Here is an 18,060-nt window from a genome sequence, read left to right as displayed (position 1 = left end):
GATGGGGGGTGGGAGAGGGGGAGAGAGAGAGAGAGAGAGAGAGAATCCCAAGCATGCTCCACACTGTCCACACAGAGCCCGATGTGGAGCTTGAACTGTGAGATCATCACTTGAACCGAAATCAAGAGTCGGACGCTTAACTGATTGAGCCACCCAGGGGCCCCTGTTCTTTCTGTCTCTTTATCTATCATCTATCTATTCCTTTATGACCTTCTACTTTTCCTAAAATATAACTCTTAGACCATATCTCACATGCTTGAAAATATCAGACGGAATACAACAATCCATTCTCTTTTAAAGTTTTTAAATTGTTTCCAGAAGAATTCACATAGCATGCAACTTGGTATTGTGGGGGGAAAAAGAGTTAATCTTCTGTTTTACCAGAGCTAATTTTCTTTTCCTTAAGAACAGCATCATCAAATCTTTATGGTACATTTCAATCCCCCCCAATCACGATTGCTGCATTGCATCCTCTTAGACTGTATGGTTTCACCCAGGCATAGAATTCCGTTTAGTCCTACAAATGCATATGGTTCCATTAAGAACAATCCGATCAGGATCACGAACAGAATGAAAAACACATGGTTTCACTTTCTTTTATTTTTGAGACAAATCAAATAATCCATAATGAAGTGACTCTGGATTGGGTCTTCTATATGGCTTTCATATGCTTTGTACAAAGACCTGAAGGACATACGGTTGAATTGCGGCACTGATCGGATGACAAGCAGGGATTTTGCTTGCTGACCCCGACAGCATCTTGGCTCCCGGGCTCTCCCTGAGGGCCGCTGCACGTTAGGATGTCAGGGAGAGCGGGTTCTGTTGGGTTCTCCCCACTGCAGACTGGCAGGTGCCCTACCCGTTAGTCAGGTGCTGCTGTGTGACCTTGTGCAAGTTCCTAATCTCTCTGTCCTCGCTCCTTGTCTGTGTGATCCCGGTAACCATGAGTGCTAATGAGTCATAAACATGTGTTGAGTGCCAACGGTATGAAAGGCATGGAGTCTCCACCAGGGGGATACAGGGAGCTCCCCCTGGCCCCAGGAACACCGCAAGTTCCTGTTTTCAAAGAGGCTTAGAGTGGGGTGTACATGGGAGGTCGGAGGTGGTGGGAGTGGACATACTCAGTCTGCACAGAGCCCTCTGCTCCTGGGCATTCCTCTGTGGGCATTCCTACTCCCTGCCCTCACCTAAAAGCCACAAAGCAGGGAGGTCACCGGGTCCAGGGCGCTTTTATCAAACGTTAGATTCCAAGGGGCCTCCTGAGGATCAAGGATTACTTGATTTGCTTCCCGTTTGCCATTTTCAAAGGCGCCACCCTCCGCCTCCCCTGCGCTTCCAGACCGGGCTCCCGGCCGGGGCCCTCGTGGCTGCAGAAAGCCCATCCCATTCGGAGGATGGTGATTTCAAGTGGGAAATGAGGAGGGGGTGGGGAGATGAACCCTTGGCAAACGTCCTTTTTCTTGCCGACGCGTTCGGTGTTGGAGGACCGGGCAAAGGCGCAGCGAGAACACGCCGTGTGGGGCAGAAGCCTGGATGGCGCACGCGGTGTCTTCCCTCCGCTGGTCCTGTGGCGCCTGGAGGCCACCGCGTGCTGAGCCTCCCGTGAATCTCCCTGCTGGTGGGTGCGCGGGGCAGGGGGCGGGGGACTCGGGGGGGTGTCGGCTGTGCTCTGTCCCGCCAGCAGCTGGGACGGCCATCCTGCATCCTGAGAAAACAGACTCCAAGACTCGAAACCGCACCGGGCCCCGGCCAAGTGCAGTGAGCGTGAGGCAAGGCCCCTGCTCACGTCACAGCCTGATTTGCCAAGGACCCCTGACTCCCATCCCCACGGTGATGCCTGGCACGGCTGCCTGAAATGACAGGAACAATGTCCCAGCTCAGTGTCCCGTATGGACACTGAGCATCCTGGCTGCTTGCGTTCCTCAGGTCTTCATTGTTTTGACCTTGACGTTTCGAACACCCATCTCTTCTCACCATCGAGACCGTGCCCGTCGCGTCCCACACAACCTGGCTGGCGCCCTGCCTGCTCCTTGCTCCTGGATGTCCGCTCCCCTTCACAGCTCTTTGCTCGTGGACCCTCAGGTGTTTCTTTACCCTGTGTCTTTCCGGCCGCATTACGGACGGGGTCTGTCTTTCGTGCACTTTTGCAGCTCTGTCCTTGCGTACAAGAGTGTCGGCAGACCTTTAGGGACGCGCCCCGAAGGGAGGACCTGGTGATTCCTGGTGGTGCTTTTAGGTTTGGTTTTGATTTTGGCGAGGGTGCAGAGGGTGGCCTGCAAACCAGTGACAGCCAGTCCCAATCCCTTGGCACCCAGCTTAGTTTTTAACTTCAATTTTATCAATCGGTTTGTATCACGTATTTCACACAGGCTTTGCTGGGCTAAATGCGGCCAATCCCATAATGCAGTAGCCCAGGGAGGTGGATAGCGGTCTGCAATACCATCTCCAGGGTGGCTGTGGAAGTTTGGGTGACGTACACAGGGGACCCGGGGAGGGGCTAAGGAGGATGTGGTCAAAAACCAGAACAGCGAAGACCTCCCTTCTCATTTTGCTACCTTGATGCCCTCAAAACTTGGGGTCTTGCTTTCGAGGATGGCCTCAGAGTGCTGGGACACCTGTTACATACCACCCTACCACTGGTCCTGTAGGTTTTGGTAGCGTGTTTGCCTTGGATCCCGTTGTGCCCGCAGACAGCCAGACCACCCGCTGATCTGCTTGTGCTGGGTCACACTTGCTATTCAGCCTGTGTGGCCACAGATGGCACCATTGCTGACGAAAGCAGGGTCTTAACATACCCTCAGCGTCCCCAGCACTCCTCTGGTTCTTTGAGCACAGCGGGTGTCCTGTAACTGGGGGGACACACAGGTGCTCACAGAGCCTCCAGCCCCGAGGTTTGTCAAGTGTCAGCTTTAACAGGAAGACCTCAAGGTACAGTGCGTCACAGTAGCTTTTTGACATTGTCAAGTTACAATCTCATTAAGCCTGTGGGGCATATGTTTTACGAAGTGTCTTCACTTGAATAAGAGTCACCGTGTGGATCGAAGAGAAATTTCGATGTCCCGCCTACATTTTTCACCATCTCCACTAGTCTGCTTGCTGCTTTGAGAAGTATTTTTTCAAGGTAGTGAGCAGTGTTTTACTAAATCTACTTCCTCTGTAGATATTCGTTAATGATTTCCCCCCCTTCCTATGAATCCCCAAACTCTTTCAGAAATAACAGACTGGTATATCTGCCTATTCACTATGAACGCATTTGTAGTCATCATGTATGCCTCATAGACTTGATCTCAAGGATTTTATACTTTTGATTGAAGATGAGTACTTATTATATTATGGTTCTTATGGGGGGGGGGGAAGCTGAGAATGATGATTTTGGTTCCTCAGGAATGCTGTATAGACATACCCATACATAGTTAAGTTTTTAAATGATGAACATATATTACTTTTTAACTCAGCATAGATGAACATTTAAAAAACAAACCTTGTTTTTGATACAGAAGGTACAATTGAGGACCAGTGTCATGCAGCTAAGTCCTACCCAGTTACATGTACGCAGACCCCTGTATTTCCATCCCTGCACTGATGAGGTAGACATTAAAATGGGTCTGGCTCAGGCAGAGTCTGCCAGCTCTGTCCTTTGGAGACGTGAGCGCTGCGAGCGGCTCTGCCCAGGGGGACCAGGGCCCGTCACAAGGCCCGCTGCGGCCACAGGAGTCACCCAGGCCCCCACGCCCGGGCCGGAACCTCAGTGCACTCGTAAACCCTCCCTGGCTTTGTTTCCCGTCCCTTGCAGGCAGCCTGGTGGACTCATCTGGTCATATTCTGATCCCTGGAATCTATGACCAAGTGGCTCCTCTTACGGAAGAAGAGAGAAAAATGTACAAAGCCATTGATCTGGACCTGGAGGAATACCGGCGTAGCAGCCACGTTAAGAAATTTCTGTTTGACACCAAGGTATGCTCACAAGTTGATGGCTGATCTGAAAGAGGAATGACAGTAATAAATCATATTTTCCCAATTCCTGATTTACTGTGTTCTGCTCATCCACACGTCTCAGAACTGAAAGCAGATGTTAATTCCGAGGCAGATTTTCACTTTCGTGGCCACTTACTTCCCTAAGGTCTAGATCAACCAGAAGTCTGTGTGGGGTCTGCCCAGCACTGGCCTCGGGCGTGTAACCTTGGGGCAGCCACCCATCTCACAGACATGCTTTTCCAAATCAGTTTATTAGACCCAATGCGTTCAGCTGTCTGCGCTTCCTGTCTGCTCAAAGATTGGGAAGAGTCTGGTCGTTCCAGTTCCAAGACCCCCAGCTGCTCATTGTAATAGACAAAATCAAGAGCCCTGGGGGCTAATCTGCGAGCTACTACATTGCCGCCTCAGTGGAAGTAAACCAGAGCCCAAAGCGTTCATTTCTGGCAGATTTGGACGGTTTCTGTCCCCTTCTCCCTCTTACTCTTTTTGAGACCTCTGCTGCTCTGGTGTGTGGTGGCTGGGGGACCTGCCACGAGGAGGGGGAGCCCTGCTGAACAGACGCGACGGAGTTTGTTACCGCAAAGTGTGTCTCTTCCCTCAGACCAGCTCCGCCTTGGTCACAGCAGCAAAGAAAACTGGCTCAACCGTACGCAGAGTCCTTTGAAGCCTTCTGAAAAAAGAAAATGCTTTTACTACACAACCTATCATCGTGATGCTTGGGGGTAGAAACTCACAAGCAAGCCCCAAATTCTGAAAGGGCCCCTTTGCCATCTATTAACTTGAGTGCGCGAGTGACGAGGGGCCCTCATCGGTCGAGAGGCTCGGTCAGCCAGAGGCACAGAGGCAGCAGAGTGTCTCGGGTCTGGAGGGGAAATCCCACTTGTCTGGCTAGTCCAGACACATCTGAGGAAGGTGATAATTAGCTTGTCACAAACAGCGCTAGAGATGCACAGAAATCGGCGATACAAGCGATACAATTGAACAGTTTTACTTGAGCTTCTTTAATTTAGTAAAATGATTTTATTTTAATTCAGGAGGAAATTCTAATGCACCTATGGAGGTACCCATCGCTGTCAATCCACGGGATCGAGGGTGCATTTGATGAGCCTGGAGCTAAAACCGTCATCCCTGGCCGAGTTATCGGAAAATTTTCAATCCGTCTGGTCCCTCACATGAATACGTCTGTGGTGGAAAAACAGGTGACAGATGTGCATTGGCCCATTTCTGAGGGCCGTCTCCCACGGCTTAGTGGGCTATTCAGTTGTTGGCACTGACGTATCATTTTTTCCCAACATAAAAGGGATTGTAACACACGTCAAGAAACCAATATAATTTTTGTTTGGTGAAATCTCTTTCTGTAATTGTATGCAATTACAGTAGTCAGACAAATAACCGTTTGGGGTTGGAGTGATGGGAAATATTTTTACATTAAACAGTTGACAGAAAGGCAAGATTGGTTTACACACAGATGGAAAAGCTGATTGCCTACGGCCGGATGGAGCCGGAAATGCTGAAGCCTGTAGTTAGTTTGCCCGTTGGTGTCTGAAATCAGTACTCTGAAAGCAGCCATTTTAATGAAAATGTTATCTGGAAGGAGTTACATGTCCAAATTATCAACCTATCATCAGTTTACCTCCAGTTCAACAGAAAGTAGGCTCTGGATAAATGGGCTCCAAGAATACCTCTTCCCAACTCTCTCTCATTGACCTCTTTTATTGTCTTCTTAGCACTAATTACATCCCCAAATACCCGCCTTCCCAGTCTCTGTCCCTGTTTTTCCCCCTCCCTCCTTCTCTTTTTGGACATATTGTTTCTCTTTCTCAGGAGATACGTATCCCCACGAGGGCAGGCCTGTCTTCCTCTTGCTCACAGCCGTGTTCCCAGCACCTAGGACAGTTCCTGCCACATGACAGGCAGTCAATAGATGTTTGTTGAAGGAATGAATGGGAGGGATATTTCAGAGTATAGTTTTTCTTGGGAGAATTTCCATTGTGGCAACTGGAATGGAGCCCAGGGGACAGAGAAGGACTCTGATCAAATGCTCTTTTATAGCTTAGCTCAGAATTGCCCCCACTTTCCGGAAATTTCCAAAAGCATAACGTTCCCACAATAGTCACTAAGGTACTGACGAGTTAAAAAGGAGGGATATTCAAATTGAGAAGTTGTATTGTTTCCTAATTACCAAAATTCATAATAACCAGGCGTCGGAAGTCTGACACTGTAGTCAGATGGGCGGGCGGAGGGCTGAGGACTGCAGGGTCCTGAGACAAGTGTTTCTGTAACCACTGAAGCTCTCTGTCCCCGAGGCCCCTCTGCAAGAATGAAGGCAAAATCACAGCACTGGAATTTGTCAGGCTGGGATGAAAAATTGCTATATAGTCACTGCGTGTGAGAATAACTTGACATGTTCTCTTACAAATGAAAATGTTCCTTTTCAGGTGAAGCAGCATCTTGAACATATATTCTCCAAAAGAAATAGTTCCAACCAGATGACTGTTTCTATGACACTGGGACTACAGCCGTGGATGGCAAATATTAAAGATAATCAGTATGTTGCGGCCAAAAGAGCCATCGAAACAGGTTAGACTTGCGGTATCTCGAGTTGCCAGTTTACTGTGGGACCAGGTGTGGTGCCTGGTGGGGCAGTGGAGAAGGCAGCACGTTCCAAATTTCACTCCGGCCCTCCTTTCCACCGAGGCCACGTCACTGAGTGCCATCTGCGCACAGGGCTCTTCATACACACTGTCCCACCGCCCCTACCAACAGCCTCCCCTGGTTCATAAGGTCTGGGGGACATTAAGGAATTTGCTGAAGGGCACTGAGCTGGAAGTGGCAAGGCCAGGATTAGGGTTTATGTCTGGAAGCCTGAATTTGGGGCAAAATGGTGGACTTGAGAGCCTCTGATACTTACGGAAGTGATGGCCAACATATAAAAATGTCCTTTAAAGGGCACAGCTGAATTTGCGTGAAAGTAAAGGAACTCTGGGGTTTAAAAATGAGGAAGGAGCTAAAATTTCATGGAGGGAGCAAGCGTACGGTGGGCCGCCCTGTGGGGATTTTTTCTTCATCTTCTTTCTTTAAATTAAATTAATGAATTAATTTATTTAGAGAGACCATGAGCAGGGGAGGGGCAGAGAGAGAGGGAGAGACAGAATCCCAAGTGGGCTCTGTGCTGTCAGGGCAGAGCCCAACATGGGGCTCTAGCTCACGAACTGTGAGATCATAACCTGTGCCGAAACCAAGAGTCGAACGCTTAACTGACTGAGCTTGTCCAAGGGTAGAGAAGCTTAACTGACACTCTGCTTGTCCAAGGGTAGAGAAGGCAGCAGAGCTGTACTTGGCATTTTCTCGCTGGTCCCTATTTTGATGGCACATACTTCCAAGTCCTGGGCCGGATCGTGTGGTTGGTGAGCATGGGACACGTGCCTGGGCCCTGGCTGCCTGGGTGGGGAGAAGGAATACCTAGTCTCTTTGGCTTCTGACACTGCCCACAACTGCAAAGTAGGGGAATCTCTGAAAAGCAGGGGGATTTTCAGAGTCTCCCCAAAAGCCAAGTGGGAAAACACTGACACGTGTTTGTATGGACCTGTGGGCGTTATATCCTGGGAGAGGCCTCAGGCCAGGCCCCACAGTAGTCAGAGCTGAGCTGGACTCCGAGGTTCAGACCACCCGGGAACAGTGACGCTTTACCAGGGTTATCCGTACCAAGGACAGGGACATTACAAATTAGTGGCTCAGTTGGTTCAGGATCCGACTCTTGATTTCACCTCAGGTCATGATCTCACGACTGTGAGTTTGAGCCCTGCGTCCTATTCCACACTGGATGTGGAGCCTGCTTGGGATCCTTTCACTCTCCCTCCCTCTCGAAATAAATAAATAAAATTAAGGTCAATTCCTCTTTCACCACTGTTTATTTAAAAAATATAGGGGCGCCTGGGTGGCGCAGTCTGTTGAGCGTCCGACTTCAGCCAGGTCACGATCTCACGGTCCGTGAGTTCGAGCCCCGCGTCGGGCTCTGTGCTGACGGCTCAGAGCCTGGAGCCTGTTTCCGATTCTGTGTCTCCCTCTCTCTCTGCCCCTCCCCCGTTCATGCTCTGTCTCTCTCTGTCCCAAAAATAAATAAAAAAAGTTGAAAAAAAATTAAAAACAAATATAGTAAAAGTAAAACCATAAAAATTAGAGGGCAGGTCTGAGGACAGTCTGAGACTTAGAGCCAGAGTTGTCTACGCAATCATTCCTGCTGCTCCGGCTGTCGCAGGGTGTTCCCACCAAACTGTGGAAACCAGGAAGAGAGAAAGAAGAGTCAGGAAGGTAAGTGCCCTGCCAGCTGAGGAGAGATGTGGGATTGAAATGTCCAGGTCAGCAGTAAAGACCTGAAATACTCTCACAGGAACGCATAAGGCACCTTTTGGTTTATTTGTGTGTACAGCCAGTTCTCCTAGCAAAGTACATCACCTGGACTCACATTCACACCTCGCTCTGTGGATAAAGAATATGTGGCATGTTATCTTTTGTGTCTTTATTTTGCATCTCCCCTCCGTCACTGGCAACTTGTGCCCTAGCCTCGACGGTTTCAACTCATGTCTCTAGACCCTAGGATATCCATGACAACTATTCCATGGGCTACCTTGACAGCTGAGCACAAAAACAACAACATTCAGGTGACAGTTGAATACAGCTATTTATTTATATATTGCTTATAAAACCAAAGAAGTCCCGCTTTCCAAATATTTAATTCATGAAGCAACCATAAAAGTAGGTACATTGTTTTGCAATACTCTTGCCAGAAATGCATGACCTCTTCCAATCATGAGAAAATATCAGACAAACCCAGATGAGGTTACAAAACAACTGATCAGTACTCTTCAAGAGGGTCAAGGTCATGAAAGAGAAGGGAAGACTGAGAAAGTGTCACAGACCAGAGGAGAGTTAAGAAGCAGTTAGGATTCTGGATTGGATCCTGGAATAGAAAAAGGGAAAGATTGGTGAAATTCAAATAGGTCTGAATTGAGTGAATAATATTATTCCAATATTAATTTCTTATTCTTTATAACTTACTGATAGAAGATGTTAACTGATATAAGATGTTAACATTACAGAAAGCAAAGTGAGGAACATATGGGAACTCTGTACTATTTTTGCAACTTTTCTATAAAATTTACAATTCAAAATAAAAATTTTATTTAAAAAGTTTTTCTTAAACATTTATTCATTTTTGAGGGGGTGGGCAGAGAGAGAGAGGGGACAGAAGATCCGAAACAGGCTCTGAGCTGACAGCAGAGAGCCCGATGTGGGGCTTGAACTATCAAACTGAGATCATGACCTGAGCTGAAGTTGGACACACACCAGACTGAGCCACCCAGGGGCCCCTTAAAAGGTTTCCCCCCCCCCCCCCCAAGTAGGTAATTGTAAAGAAGGCAACCATGGTTTTCTTCTTGCCTCTAGTGACTATTTTAGAATATAAACTGCATGATATCAAGAAGCTTACTTCACCCAGGCACCAAATTTAATGGTTAAATACAAAAGAAAAATAAAAAAGAGAAAGCAAACACTGCATATGAGAAGATCGCTAGGGGTAGTGTTGTCATTATTTTATTCGAATGCCTTCTTTCCTGTGTTTCAGTATTTGGAACAGAGCCAGACATGACCCGGGATGGCTCAACCATACCGATTGCCAGAATATTCCAGGATATCATCCAAAAGAGTGTGATGATGCTCCCGCTGGGTGCTGTTGATGATGGGGAACATTCTCAGAATGAGAAAATCAACAGGTTAGCGGATTCCTCGGAGGGGCCAGTCCTGCACCACACAAACCCCAAGTCTCCACATGGTAACCCTCTGACGTGCTACATACTGGCGATCGAATTTCCATCACCAAACCTTCCTATTTACATTGTAGGCTACTTTGCCCTGTCATTTGCATGGAAATAACAATGTTTCTCTTTGTTTCTTCTTTTGTTAGGTGGAACTACATAGAAGGATCCAAGTTATTTGCTGCCTTTTTCCTAGAGATGGCTAAGCTTCATTTGTAATGACAGAACCTTCCAGCTTAGAGCTGACCTACTGACAGATACCCTCTCCTGCAGCCCTGCATAGGGGTAGAATCTAAATATCCAGAGAATTTACATCCAGGAAATAATGTCTTCCCTCCCATTTAAAATATCTTCCGACATTTGGGCCAGTAATAAAACATTTTAAAGGCACAGATATTGGAAATGGTGTACCGTCCCAGTGGCACACCTTTCTGAAGTCACAGCTACCTGCAACATCTCCCTAAGGCCAGCTGTAGGAGTAGACTCACTCTTTCCTTGGAGCACAAGGACAGTTCTTCCACTAGACTCTCCCTGGCACTTTGATGGGCCTCATCACTCCAGTGTGCTTTTAGGTTCTGGCGGTGCTCATGACATACTCCATGTTTCTCTCACCCTTTCCTTTACCACACATTCCTTTTGTTGGTAAAACTGTTGGTCCCACCACTGGCGACCATGATTTCCCTGTGGGTTCATTTGTAGAGGAGTAACTAAAGTGTGATGCCCTCTTAACCTTTTGCTTCTCCTTCGTTTATTTTGCTTTGCTTCTTGGAAAGTTCTGAAACAGGAATGGCCAGTAGTTGTATCCTTATGCCATTTGGGATTCCCTTTGTGAAGATGAGTACTTTTTCTATTTCAAGGCTCTTTACCTTTTCTAGGATTCATGCCAACCAACCACCTCTCCTGCACCCTCTTCTTTCTTCCTACCCCATTCCCCCAGACATCCGTGCACACGTAAAGTCACCACAGGAGAATCAATCCCGATAGAATTTCCCTCCCCCCGCTGGAATTTTACTCAGTGACTACATCTAAATTGCTCAAAGCTTTTAATAGCATCGGTTTTAGATAGAGAATGAATCTAATCAGCCCTGACATCAGTAACACATTCTAAATTTAAAGCCATCAACTAATGCTGCATTTAGTAATCATTTTAGTTAACCGTCTTGTTTGCCTTGATTGCATTTGATGGTGTAAACAAACAAACAAAAAGAATGTAATTTTTCTACAGTTGAGTGTATATAAACAAATCAATTCAATCTTTATAAATTCATTACTTAAATGACATTAATGGAGAAGAATTTAAGAGTTTATTAAGAATGTTTCTCCTAGGATTCGAAATAAAATCAAAGCATAATACATTTAATCTCTTTGTGGGTTTTTGAAATATCAGTTTTAAAAGTTGCAGCATCATATCTAAAAGGGCTGCACCATAGGCTAATGATTCAGCTTCTCGTCATAGAAATGGGACACCACACGAGGTGTCAGCTTCATGGGGGCATCTATATGAATGATCTGCTTTTCTTCTGATGGTAGCGAACATTGATCCCTATTTGTTGAGTATGGACAAGTGTTTGATACACTTTATTGTTAAGCTTGATTCATGCTTGCCAGATTATGTTGAATCATGTGACGTTTTGGATTTTGCAGGGCCTACCTGATGTATTTGGCAGAGTTCCCAAGAATTAATTGCAAGAGGTTTAGGACACCAATTTATATTATTAAAAGGGTATTCATATTAGTCAATGAACAAAAGCTGGCTGTAAAGTAAATTCAAGCACTTCTGAGCAATGTAACGTCACTCAGTGTATTGGCCTGGAAACCTGTGTGAGTGTGCATTGCATGGTGCGAGAGCCTTGTCGGTGACACGTTTTCTGCACTTGCAGCTGGAGGGGGGCAGTGGGTCAAGGGCACATCAAGGGACTTGATGTGGGCCTCTTCTCCCTCCACATGTTCACTCCACTACATCCTTTTGTCAGTCTCTGTTAGCCCGATGCCTGGGACTCCCAGCACAGCTCTACTCAGCCACCTTTTCTGAGAACTGGACCCCTGATCTTCCTGCAGATTTCATATCTGAAACTTGACTCATCCAAAACGGAAACTCTTGCCCATCCTCCCAAACCTGTTTCACCTCTAGTGTTCCCTGACTTGGTACACGGACTATTGGAATCCTAAATCTTCTTTGACACTTCTATTTCAGATCCAATTCAATATCAAAAACAGGTGACTCCATTATTCAAAAGCCACCACTTCCTTCCATTTCCACTGTCACATCCAATGGCCTGAAAGCCAAATCCTGTGTAGCTTACTTATGGCAGAAGCCCTCACCCAATCTCTCTGCCTAAATGGCAGTCCTCTTCCACGTATGTGTCACACTGCAGTGCGCATGACCTGGTGGAGTGCACTGCACACAGAAAATGCTCAGTATTGCTTGCTGAAATCTTCCTCTTAATTTTGCAGTTGCATTTTTGGAGTGTCTTCTGGTAGGTCTGCTGTCTCCTGCATGGACTTCTGTCTTTATCCTCTTCCTCTCATGTTCTTCCTAGTTGGAGTTGTCTTGGGAGTAGCCAGTACTGGGGAAAAGTACATACAACAAGTCATGCTGAGGTGCCAGTGACTGATAATGGCTCACATGTATACCGCTGGGCAGCACTTGTGTCTTCACAAGGATCATGCCTTAATTCAGAGGCCACAAGACAGCAACCTGTGGCTCAAGGCTCCATTCACTCTGTTTCATACGGCCTTTGCAGTGTCCTAAGTATTTCTGAATTGGATGCCAGCATTGCAAAATCAGTGGACTGATTCACACAAATTTCTCTTGAGCAACTACAAGATTGGGCGACACTGATCTGTTCCCACAGGCTGATGAGCCAGTTGAGCTGAGAAGTTGTGCTAAGCACAGTGCCTGGCCCATAATTTGTGCTCAACAAATTTCTTAGAAGTGGAAAAAGAAGGAGGTTCACAAAAGAAGATAATGCTATTCAATTTGGTTTCTCACTTACTTTCACTTTGTAACATCCACTTTATATTTTCTGGAGCTTGTAACACTCAAGAAAGCTCATCTTCCTCTTAACTATGCTGTAAAGAACTTTCCTCTATAGGAAGCAAGCTCTGGGAGGCAGAGGCTGGGTTGGGTATATTCTATATTTTGCTCAGCCATCCAAAGGCTCAAACAATTGATGAAGTACAAAGAAAAATACAGGAGATTTTCTGAAGCAAAGTGATGTATTCTTTCTTTTCCAGCATGATGTGGAAGAGCACAGATGGTAGGTGTAATGACTATAATTTCTTAACAGTTATGATAAATAAGTAAATGCTTCTGAGCTTTTTTAGCTTGAGTAGATTGAAGAGAAAAAAGTTTTCATTGCATGGAAAAATTTTATTTAAAAACATTATGCTGTATAATTTCTTATCCAGAATGAGAAAAGATGTCAGAAAAATTATGCCTTCGACTATGATAGAAAATGTGAAGTTTGAAATCATCTCACCTCCCACATTGAAATTCACCAAAACAGCATTCAAAGAGAACGTAGATTTAAAATTCTAGTGTGGGTGGTTAAGTGTTCATAGCACATTCTTACTGTTATTGTAGGTAGGCATTTAAAAGTAATGGAAGTACATGTTAATTTAAAGGAAATTAGCACTTTAAATGTCACTGTTAAATTCATCTTCAAAAATGATTAGTCACCAAAAATGACCAATGCTTTCTTTCAAATTCTGAATAATTAGAATCGAATAAACGAGGCCATCTAAACTGTATTTAAAACTCACTTGAGGAGCCAGAAGGCAGAGCCCAGGGTTACTACGTTAGGACACAGTAAGAGGAGGGAGGTTCTGGAAAGAAGAGTCACATAAGGAAAAACACCAAATTCTGCATACTCTGCCTAAATTGCCAGATGACCTCTGAACTAAGCCTGTGTGAGGCAGATTAAAGCATCCCAGCTAAGGCTGAGGGAACTGAATTAGATTTCAGTTGCCACCACAACAAGGGAGACAAAGTATGGAGTATGAATACAGTCAGAATAACTAACTGCCTATTAAAACTCTATCAACCACATGGAGGTTCCTCAGAAAATTAAAAACAGACCTACCCTATGACCCAGCAATAGCACTGCTAGGAATTTACCCAAGGGATACAGGAGTGCTGATGCATAGGGGCACTTGTACCCCAATGTTTACAGCAGCACTCTCAACAATAGCCAAATTATGGAAAGAGCCTAAATGTCCATCAACTGATGAATGGATAAAGAAATTGTGGTTTATATACACAATGGAATACTACGTGGCAATGAGAGAAAATGAAATATGGCCTTTTGTAGCAACGTGGATGGAACTGGAGAGTGTGATGCTAAGTGAAATAAGCCATACAGAGAAAGACAGATACCATACGGTTTCACTCTTATGTGGATCCTGAGAAACTTAACAGAAACCCATGGGGGAGGGGAAGGAAAAAAAAAAAAAAGAGGTTAGAGTGGGAGAGAGCCAAAGCATAAGAGACTGTTAAAAACTGAGAACAAACTGAGGGTTGATGGGGGGTGGGAGGGAGGGGTGGGTGGGTGATGGGTATTGAGGAGGGCACCTTTTGGGATGAGCACTGGGTGTTGTATGGAAACCAATTTGACAATAAATTTCATATATTAAAAAAAAAAAACTATCAACCACAAACAACCTCTTCAGAGGAAAGTAACTAAATTCAGAATAGCTACATTAGTTAAATGTCTAGGATACAACTCAAAATTACTAGACATTTAAGAAACAGGAAAACATGACCTCTAATGAAGAAAAAAGAAAATTAATGATGCTTAATCCCAAAATCATTTATATATTGGAATTAGCAGACAAAATGTCAAAGCAGCTATTACAGCTTTGCTCAAAGACATAAAAGAAAATATGCTTTTAATAAGTAAACACATAGGAAATTTCATCAGAGAAATAGAAATGGTGAGACAACTGAATAGAAGTTTTAGAACTAAAAGATGCAATATCTGAAATAAAATCATTAGCAGTTTTAACAGATGATTTGGGATAACAGAAGGGAACATAGAACACAGATGAATAGAAATTATTTAATCTGAAGAACTGAGAGAAAAAAATGAAAACAAAACAAAAAAGGACAAAGCCTCGGTGAATTGTATATAATGTCGATGTGTATATATATTTGATTGGAGTTCAGGAGAAAAAGAGAATGGAGAACAAAAATATTTGGAGAAATAATGCCCCCCGATTTTCCAAACATGGTAAACTTACAGATGTTAAAAGCTCAGAAAACACCAAGCTGGTTAAGTGTGAAGAAAAATCAGGGCTAGGCACATCATAATCAAACTGCTAATAGCCAAAAATTAAGAGAAAAATTTGAAAGTAGCCAGAGAAAAATGACAAATTACATATAGGGAAACATAAAAGAAAAGTTCTGAATGATCTCTGCTCCATCAGAAACAAATGGAGGCCAAAAGATATGGAAAGATATCTTTAATAAACATTTATTGTGGGCAGCACATGGGGCTAAGATATTCTTTTTTATCCATTCTGGCAATTCATCTGTAACCTTTTGCAAATCCCTTAAATTATGTAATGCAGGAGGACAATAAAAAATAGGTGCAAAAATATGAATAAGGTCTGGTTATTTTTTTTAATGTTTATTTTTGAGAGAGATACTCACTTCTAAATGAATGGGGGAGGGACAGAGAGAAAGGGAGACAGGATCCGAAGCGGGTCCAGGCTCTGAGCTGTCGCACAGAGCCTGACACGGGACCCACAACCTGAGAGATCATGACCTGAGCCAACGTTGGATGCTTAACCAACTGAGCCACCCAGGCGCCCCAAGGTCTGATTATTAGATAAGAGCATTGTATCAGCATTAATTTCTTGATTTTGATAATTGTATTGCTATCTCAGAGACTACCCATGTTCTTAGGACACGTACACTGACATGTAGGGTTAAAAGGGCATCTTGTTCGCAATGTATTTTCAAATGGTTCTGAACAAAATATGCATAAACCAATGAAGCAAATATGGCAAATGCTGATAATTACAGAATCTGGTTGGGAGGAGACATGGGAATTTTTTTGTACTTCTAACTCTGAAAACCAGACATTATAATGCAAAAAGAAATGAGGTCAGAAATTAAATGTTCTCCAAATTCTAGTTGAGTGTGAATGATAAGCTTGTAGGAAGGAAATAAAATCCATTATTCTTGCTTTTTTTTTTTTTTTTTAAAGTTAGGGAAAACACACACATCATCAAAAATTTCCACGAGGAAAATGAGGTCCAACTGACTTTCTCAAGGTCACTTTATGATGTAAAAGTCCAGTTTCAGCAACATAATGGATGAAACTGAAGATGAACTCAGATTTTATTTCAATGCTCAAGGGTGAAAGATAACACATTAACTATATCCAGGTAAGAAAGGTAGCAAGACCAATCACCCAAAGACCCAAAAGGATGACTAATCCATATGGAGAACTGCACTATTGCTACCATTCAGAGACCTGTGACCATGTCATACAAGACTAACACTGTCAAAACAGATATTTAGAAGGTTATATTATTAACAAGTACTACATTTTCAAGTAAATTCTAAGTAATTTTCACGTGAACTCTTTGGAGACAGAATCTAGCTTTTTACTTATCTTTTACCAGTAATATTTTCATTGTTTTCACCTGTAAATGTTGGTTAATGGCACAAACATAACATTGACAGGCTAGCCACCTGTTCTAATTGTTTTCCATGTATTTCTCTGGAACTTTTAATGCACTATTACTAAACGGAGTCGGCATGGTAGGCTGGAAAAGGCTGACTGGAGTTCAAAGCTGAATCCCACCTTTACTAGCGGCCAGATCTTGGAATGGTTATTTGACTATTTCAACCTGCATTATCCTACCTGCTGTGAAACACAGACGTGAGAACTCACATGGATTCCAATGGGAATTTGACCAGATACCACCGATGAAAATTATTCTAAACAAATATGAAAAGTTGGCATCACCTGAATAGTTGCATTTTTTAAAAAATAATTGCGTGGACTTGACCTTGCGAGATGATTTGTTTTAGAAAGCCTTAGCACTATTACTGTAAGGCAATAATTTTAAAATCCCGTTTGCCTAAAATTATCTTTATAAATACAAACCGATTATTTCACAGATTTTCCTAGCCAACCTGACCCCAGACGGGGTGTCTGTCACTGAACTTTTCAAGCTGTGGTTTTCCTTGCCAGACTTTGGGTTTCCAAAGAAAAGGTTGTGAAGTGTAGGTCCGGGTAGGCTCCTGCCTCGGGCCCTGCCGTTAACATTTACGAAATCAGCCCGTACGGGGACGTTTTAAACACCGAGTACTTCGCAGCTTTTACAGCCAAACCGGCGAACCACCACCTGCGGCTTCCCTGCCTCCCTGCTAGGGTCAGGATTCGGCTCGAGGCTTCCCAGGGCCTTGACTCCGAGGGTCCCTTGCTGGAATCACCCGAGTGGGTCTCCTCGCACTCTCGAGCTGCGCAGGCGCCTGCCATAGCACAAAACCCTCGTCCTTTCGAATGAGGGCTCAGAGGCGCCGGGCGCCCGCCGCCCCGTCCAGGCCGGGGATAGCCAGCCGCTGGTCGCCGGCCGGCGCAGGCCTCTGCGGTCCCTGCAAGGCCCAGGCCGCGTCCTTCTCCCGCGCCGCCCTCAGGGCACTTCATGGCCTTCGGGCGCCGGGGCGGAGTGGGGAGTAAGGGGGTAGGGAGGAGCCAGGACCGCCAGGGAGGCGCCCGCTCCGGGACCCTTTGGAAATCCCAAGGGGTGGGGGCCCTCCTGCTCGGACAGCGCCAGCTTTCCAGCCTGACACGCATCTCCCCTGGTTTAGATTGACTCCGTGGGCCTTCCTTCTTCCTCTCTGGGGGGAAGGGCGGGACTTCCGGCATCATTTCTCAGTGGCTTCCGGTAAGAGCTGATGGACTGAAAACAAGGCGGCACAGGGGCTCTGCGGGCCACTAGGGGCAGAAACAGGGAACCCGGTGTGGGTTTCACTAAACCAGGTCCGAGATTCTGTTTTTTGGACGTGGTGTTCGGCGCTCGGTCCACGACGGAGTCGACCTGGGAACCGCCGGAAGTCGCTCAAAGGAGAGACAGGAAGTCCCTCCTCTTCCTCCCAGAGGGAAGACGGTGAGCCGGAGGAGTCAGTCAGAGGGGCGAGCAGGAGCGATCCCGTCGGCAAACAGGTAAGTTATTCTCTGGCCGGGGCGGGGGGTTTGGAGGCGGGGACCGTCCAGCGTCAGCGCGGGGCCTGGGGGCGGTGGCTTGAGGGCCC

The 18,060-nt window shown here is 45.5% G+C and overlaps 2 protein-coding genes and 1 long non-coding RNA gene across 7 annotated transcripts in view; 2 read left to right on the top strand and 1 right to left on the bottom strand.

The window, feature by feature from the left end:
* Nucleotides 1–11,148, top strand: part of CNDP1 (carnosine dipeptidase 1) — a 29,021-nt gene extending 17,873 nt beyond the window's left edge. For both annotated transcript variants that reach the window (XM_040478558.1, XM_040478559.1), the window contains 5 exons: nucleotides 3,794–3,954; nucleotides 5,010–5,174; nucleotides 6,414–6,555; nucleotides 9,599–9,746; nucleotides 9,938–11,148. In XM_040478558.1, coding sequence (XP_040334492.1) covers nucleotides 3,794–3,954; nucleotides 5,010–5,174; nucleotides 6,414–6,555; nucleotides 9,599–9,746; nucleotides 9,938–10,007 — 686 coding nt within the window. In that variant the 3' untranslated portion in view covers nucleotides 10,008–11,148. The remainder of the gene's footprint in view (nucleotides 1–3,793; nucleotides 3,955–5,009; nucleotides 5,175–6,413; nucleotides 6,556–9,598; nucleotides 9,747–9,937) is intronic.
* The window catches only part of LOC121032789 (uncharacterized), a 14,775-nt gene continuing 599 nt past the window's right edge, over nucleotides 3,885–18,060 (bottom strand). Inside the window, exons 2-3 of the long non-coding RNA XR_005791477.1 lie at nucleotides 4,553–4,645; nucleotides 3,885–3,979 (exon numbers count right to left, since the gene is read on the bottom strand). This is a non-coding gene — a long non-coding RNA (uncharacterized LOC121032789). The remainder of the gene's footprint in view (nucleotides 3,980–4,552; nucleotides 4,646–18,060) is intronic.
* ZNF407 (zinc finger protein 407) overlaps nucleotides 17,849–18,060 on the top strand; it is a 507,857-nt gene continuing 507,645 nt past the window's right edge. For all 4 annotated transcript variants that reach the window (XM_040478555.1, XM_040478554.1, XM_040478557.1 and 1 more), the window contains exon 1: nucleotides 17,849–17,971. The gene's annotated coding sequence lies outside the window, so the exon portion shown is untranslated. The remainder of the gene's footprint in view (nucleotides 17,972–18,060) is intronic.

The sequence above is a fragment of the Herpailurus yagouaroundi genome, unplaced genomic scaffold (assembly GCF_014898765.1).
Source record: "Herpailurus yagouaroundi ecotype Mexico unplaced genomic scaffold, PumYag 142, whole genome shotgun sequence".
NCBI classification, from domain to species: Eukaryota; Metazoa; Chordata; class Mammalia; order Carnivora; family Felidae; genus Herpailurus; species Herpailurus yagouaroundi.
Note: the sequence above shows the minus strand (reverse complement) of the source record. Positions and strands in the feature narration are given on the sequence as shown.